The following is a 5,645-nucleotide window of genomic DNA, read 5'->3' as shown; positions in this document are numbered from 1 at the left end:
TCAAATTATTAATTTTTTTTTCCCTTAGCATGTCAAGATGTCACATTTCTTAGGCTGTCTGTCACAGAGCACTGTCAGAAATGGAGACAGAATCTGCTAGTTGAATTACAGTGTGGTTTCTCAAGGACTGAAACAGTATTTATTTGAAAATTACACATAAATTATTAATTACCTCCTTAAAAGTATAAAGCAAGCCTTTGGCTTCATAGCATGTCTATAATCTTTCACAGTATAAAACAAAACAGTTTTTGATATCTGTGATTACTTACCAAAAAAAAGAAATTTTTTTGTAGGTTTGGTTTGTAAATATTTTATTAAAAAACATCTTTTAATGCTATTAGTCAATACATGTGTAATAATACTTTGATAAAGTATCATGAAGTAATATGTATTTTGGATTCAGGAATGTAATGGTTTTAACTAAATCGTCAGAGCTCTGTTCTGCTCCAGTCTCTTCTAAACTGACGTTTTTTTCCAGAATTTAAACAAACTCATTCTTTGTCAAGGTACGTCATCCTTAAGGCCTTGCAAACGTTTTAGTAATTGAACCAAAACAAAGAGAGAGCTCGGCTTTCTTTCTGAAGACCACGTTGCTTTTGAGCTTAAAAAGGTGCCTGCAGCTTTCAAGCAGTTAGTGGCAAATCAGCAAGAAAGAAATCAGAGGAGAAGAAGGGGCACTTGAAAATCAAAACAGTAAAGTGCACAGCTATACCATCCAAAATTGTATTATTCTGATCCAAAGAACTTGCTGGACTGTGGATATTTAATACAATTTGGCTTGCATGAAACATACAATCACAAATAGACAGAAAGGATTTTCTTTTTTCTTCCTGAAGTCATCTACAGGATCTATGGAATTCAATTTTCAAGGGTAACATAGTGCAGCTCTTTGGATATCGATTTGTTTCCTAGTCCACAAGGAGATGAAGAAGCAGGGAAGGTGTGGAGGGATGCAAGGTGTCCTCTTGCTGTCTCTGTTTTATTTAGATGCCTGTACTCTCCAGTTCCCCATCCTCCACCCCTAATGCAGCATGTGACCTAGAAATCATAAAGAGTTTCTCTTTATTTGTGTACTGTCTTTGAGTTTGCTGGGATTGCTCCCCTGTTTGTTCTCTGCTGGTAGCCTTGAGGGGGTCCATCTGATCAACTGGTTCCTCCTCACAGTCCTGAATTTTACTGGCTGTGGTGTTGGCAACTGACTCCAAGGAGGTGCCTGCCTCCTCCAAGTGGCTGTAGCCCTTATTGCTGCTGGAAGGCTCAGACTGGGAGCTCTGGGAGTCCGTCCTGGTGATGGCAGGAGGAGCTGAAGGGGGCAATCCTCCCAGATCTAGAGAGTCAGAGTAGCTAGGAGATGCCTCTACCAAGAGGCTGGATTCCAGGACCCTCCTGACAGCTGGTGACCGAGGCGGCTCAGGGGAAAGGGGACACCTGGCATCGGGCAAGCAGCTGGTGCTCTGCCGCCTGAGAACCAGCTTGTGCCTCCTGGTCCCACAGCCTCCCTTGATGTGGCTGCTGCTGAGGTCAGTCAGGCTCAGTTCAAACTCCCCCCGTGGGATCTCCTGGGCTTCCTGCTCACCAGGTGGTCTCTGCCAGCCTCCCCCCCCACTGCTTGGCCCCAGGGGCAGGAGGGTGAAGGTGCTCAGTGAAGAGCCGACGATGGAGGTGGCTGTGCTGCACCGCTCACAGCTGCCCGGCGGGCTGCAGGGTGGGCTGCTGACAGGGCGGCCAGCAAGGGCAGCACGCTCCCGGCAGATGCTGTACACAGCCTCAGCCAGGCTGGGGGGCTGTGGTGGGCTGCAGAAGGAGGAACGCTGCGGTGAGGACACCAGATCTGGTGGGGAAAGGGAGACACCCAGTCCTGGTGGCCACGAGCTCTTGGCCAGCATGGCTGCAGCACCCAGGCCTTCCCCACCAGGCTTTAGCTCCAGGCCCCGGGACTGCATGTAGTTGACAAAGCCATTGAGAGGGGCTGAGGCCGGGGTGCCTCCATCCTTGGCCCGCAGGCTGTGGGCATCGATGACGGTGGAGTAGAGGTCACGCAGGTTGATGATCTTGGTCTTCTTGTCGCGGTTTTCGTGCAGCACCGCATTGGCGCAGATGAAGAGGAAGATGCCGATACCCATGATCAGAGGGCCCAGCACCTTCAGCTTGTCCGAATGCAAGTAGCTCGAGAAAAGACGGAAAAGGAGACCCGCTGAGGCCTGGGGGGATGAGGAAGTAGGGGCGGACCCACCAGGGGTAGCAGTGGTGGAGGTGTTGGCTCCAGGGGGTGACTCCGGGTGGATCCCTACTTGCACCCTTCCCTGGCTCTGGGAGCGGTTCGTGTGGGTGCCACCCTGTGGTGCTGGGTGCCGGCCCTTGCCAAAGCTGCCTTCTCTGTACACCTGGCTGGGCTTTGGCCAGTAGCCCACCACAGCCAAGGCGATGCCCACCAGCAGTACCAGGATGCCACAGAGGGCGATGAACCCCGAGAGGGAGCACAGCTTGAGCTTGCCTTTCACCACCACCACGTCATTCTTGCGCTTCTTTTTGGCCTTGCGTTTGCGTTTGGGGAGTTGGCTCGGGGGTTTCAAGGGATCCTGTTTCCTGGCCGAGATCCTCAGGAGGCCTCCAGTGGCAATCATGGCTGGCTACCAGCGCACTGCCCCCCACGGCCACTCCAGCTCCTGCAGTGAAAGGGAGAAGAGAAGAGGATAAGAACCAAGGACAGACCTGCAGCACAAGAGATGTCTCTGCTTGCTTTTCCTCCTTCAAAGTCCTGGTAAATAAAACCCTGAACAAGTGGGATGGAGGCTGACACCAACAGGCAGATCTCCCCTGCCCACACAGCTCCTGTGTGTGAGAAAGAAACGGGCAGAACAACAGCATCAAAGCAGCTGGGTGTCCCACTATACTCCTGCCAAACAGCTAATTAATTACTTTGTACTCCAGGTAAATGACAAACCTAATAGTATCCACTAGAGTGAACAAAAAAAGATCTTGCTCATTTCAGAAAGAGTCTGCAAAGCACCAGAGCTCAGAGGATGCCAAGCCCCACTCCCTGATATGTTCTGGGATTACAGTGCACACTAACTGTGGTTAGTGATATCATGCAGGATTTGAGGGGATGGGAGAAATAAAAGCAGGAAGGCAGTGTATTTGATCTATAGATACCATTTGTTTCATTACTCTACTTACACATTACTGAAGGGATGCTTAAACATATTACCTATCTTGCTTAAATGAGTGGGAAAGGAATTACAGTGAAATGCACAAAGGAAACATTTAAACACTGGAAAGTGGTGCCTTGTGAAAAGTTTTCTCCTAGCCATTTGCACTTGATCTGCAATATTAGAAATTCATCTCTTGCCTGCGGTCCAGAGGCATCCCTAGTTTGGGAACATGTGCAATGTTCCAGGTAACTGTTATGTAACACTGACAAATTCAACCCCCTCCCTCCTGCCCTCAGAAAGGGGAGATGGCTGGCAGGTAAGAGATGGAAGGTCAAATCCTATTAGAGAAGTGAAACTCCACGAGTCACCTGGGGAAAGCACCTAAAGAGTGCTTGCAGGGAAACTGGCATAGGACTAAACACTGAGCATTTGTGGCTTTTGTCTTACTGGACCATCGGAACTCATCTCTCTGTTCCCGTGATCTGAGCTAAACCACACAGTGTGTAGGAGCATTTCTGCACGGTGCAATTCTTTTTGGAACCTATTTCTTCATGATACCGAGAAGCAGGATCCCCTCCCCCTTTTCTCTTTCTGAGCATCCTATTGTTTTTTTTTCTTTGACGGGGCAAAAGATGACATCACTGAATATAATACGACTCAAAAAGTTCAATTAATTGCACCAAAAGGTAATTAAGTAAGCACTTAAAAAAACCCCCTTGCCCCTCTTTGACTGTTCAGCCTTCAAATATCATGTCTTTTCTGTTCTAATGTCAGAATTGCCACATATGCAGTAATATTGTGTCCTATTTACTCTGTTTGTATTTTCCCCAGAAAAAAAAAGATGGGTGTTGTCAGCAAGGACGTTGTTAAATTACTCTCCGAGGTACTGCACGCTCAAAACAAAGAGCAGAGATTTCTCTTTCCTATGGCTGAACTATTATTTCTACTAAAAATAGAAAAAAAAAAAAAAGCAGTACATTTTGTGGATGCAAAAGTGTAATTTTCGGGGCATGCTTTGCTGTAATTGCCGATTCTTTGATCTCATTTTCTGCTGCCCCACTAGCCAGCTGCCCGTCTCCTCTCCACGGTTATAACAGATGGTCATCAGCTCCGAGGAACGCTCCCAGTCCGGCATCGCCTGGCACTTAGTTTCGGCGATGGCGAGAGCAGCGCACGGCAGGCGAAGGAGGGCACGGCCGCGCCTCCGGCCATCGCCAGCGGCCGCAGTGCCATGAAACCACCCGGACGAGAGCCGCGGGGGCTGGAGCCACATCCCGCACGAACGGACTGAGACCCCCGATCCACCCCGGCAGTCGGACCTGCAAGCGCCACGACCTTGTCCGGCAAAGCCCAATCAGCGCTGTAACACTACTAAGAGGACCCGGCTTAACTCCTTCCCCGGTATCGCACGCGGGACTCACCGGGCTCCGGCCGGCGGGACGCCCGGCACCGGCCGCTGGGGCGCCGCTGGCTCCGGCCGGTCCGGCGCTGGCTCCCGCCGCCGCGGCACAGCGCCGAGCTCCGCCGGCGGCCGCCCCGGGCGCGCCGGTCGGGGGTCGCCGGCGGACGGAGCCCCCGCTCAGGACGGGGGTGCCGCGGTCACTTACCGAGGAGGGCCGGGGAGAAGTCCGGGTGGGAAGCGGGCGAGCCGCCGTGGGGAAGAAACTTTCCAGCCGGAGAGAGCATCCCCGCCCCGCCGCCGCTCACAGCCCGGGGCGGACGGGCGGCGGGGCTGGGCCGAGCGCCGGGCGCCCCCTCGGCCCCGCCGCGGCCGGCCGCCTCCTCAGGCAGCTCCGCGGGAGCGCTGCCCCCTGGCCACGCCGCATCCTCCCCGCCGCGGGGCCGTCCCCCGCAGCAGCGCGCCCGCCCTCCTGGCGGAGCCGCCGCCTGTGCCGGTGCCGCCGCTGCGGGCGGAGCGCGGCTCCGCGGCTGCCGGCCGGACCCGGCGCCGTTGCCAAGCGACGGGAGCCGTGACACAGGGAAATTGCGGCAGGGCGGCCGCCGCCCCCGCCACCTGCGCACCTGCGCCCGCCCGCCGGCGCCTCGCCCCGCAGCCCGGCCGCCCCGCCCGCTCAGGCCCCGCCCCGATCGCCGCGACAGCCCCCGGGCTCCTTTCCACCACTCCCGTCCCGGCAGCCTCATCTTCAGCCACTCGCCTTTGGGGTTTTTCCCCTCCCAAGTTTGCCGGAATACTTATGGAGAAAGTCAAGAAGCAGGTGAAAAGATGAAGCAAGAGGTTGAAGAATAAAGTGGCTGCCGAGATCCATCAATGGTGTCACCCTGAATCTCTCAGTTTCGGCAGAGAATGAGAAACAATGTTCTCCTTTGAGCTACTTTCTGAAAAGTGATTAAATTAAGGCTATCACCTTAGTGAGACATAATCTAACATGTCCCGTCACAGCGCTGCACTTATTCTTGGGAGGAGATTGCTGCTGATTGCTTTTGTCAAGTCTTATTAGAGATTCACCATGATGCAGAAAAGCAAATCTTGGG

At 53.1% G+C, this 5,645-nt stretch overlaps 1 protein-coding gene across 1 annotated transcript; it reads right to left on the bottom strand.

The window, feature by feature from the left end:
- Nucleotides 1-408: 408 nt before the first annotated feature.
- Nucleotides 409-4,843, bottom strand: TMEM200C (transmembrane protein 200C). The gene is made up of 2 exons (XM_030229876.2): nt 4,760-4,843; nt 409-2,666 (listed from the first exon to the last, which is right to left on the bottom strand). Exon 2 carries the CDS (start codon nt 2,622-2,624, stop codon nt 984-986), a length of 1,641 nt encoding a protein of 546 aa, XP_030085736.2. The 5' UTR covers nt 2,625-2,666; nt 4,760-4,843; the 3' UTR covers nt 409-983.
- Between the last annotated feature and the right edge of the window lie 802 nt (nt 4,844-5,645).

Source organism: Serinus canaria, chromosome 2, assembly GCF_022539315.1.
Source record: "Serinus canaria isolate serCan28SL12 chromosome 2, serCan2020, whole genome shotgun sequence".
NCBI classification, from domain to species: Eukaryota; Metazoa; Chordata; class Aves; order Passeriformes; family Fringillidae; genus Serinus; species Serinus canaria.
Note: the sequence above shows the minus strand (reverse complement) of the source record. Positions and strands in the feature narration are given on the sequence as shown.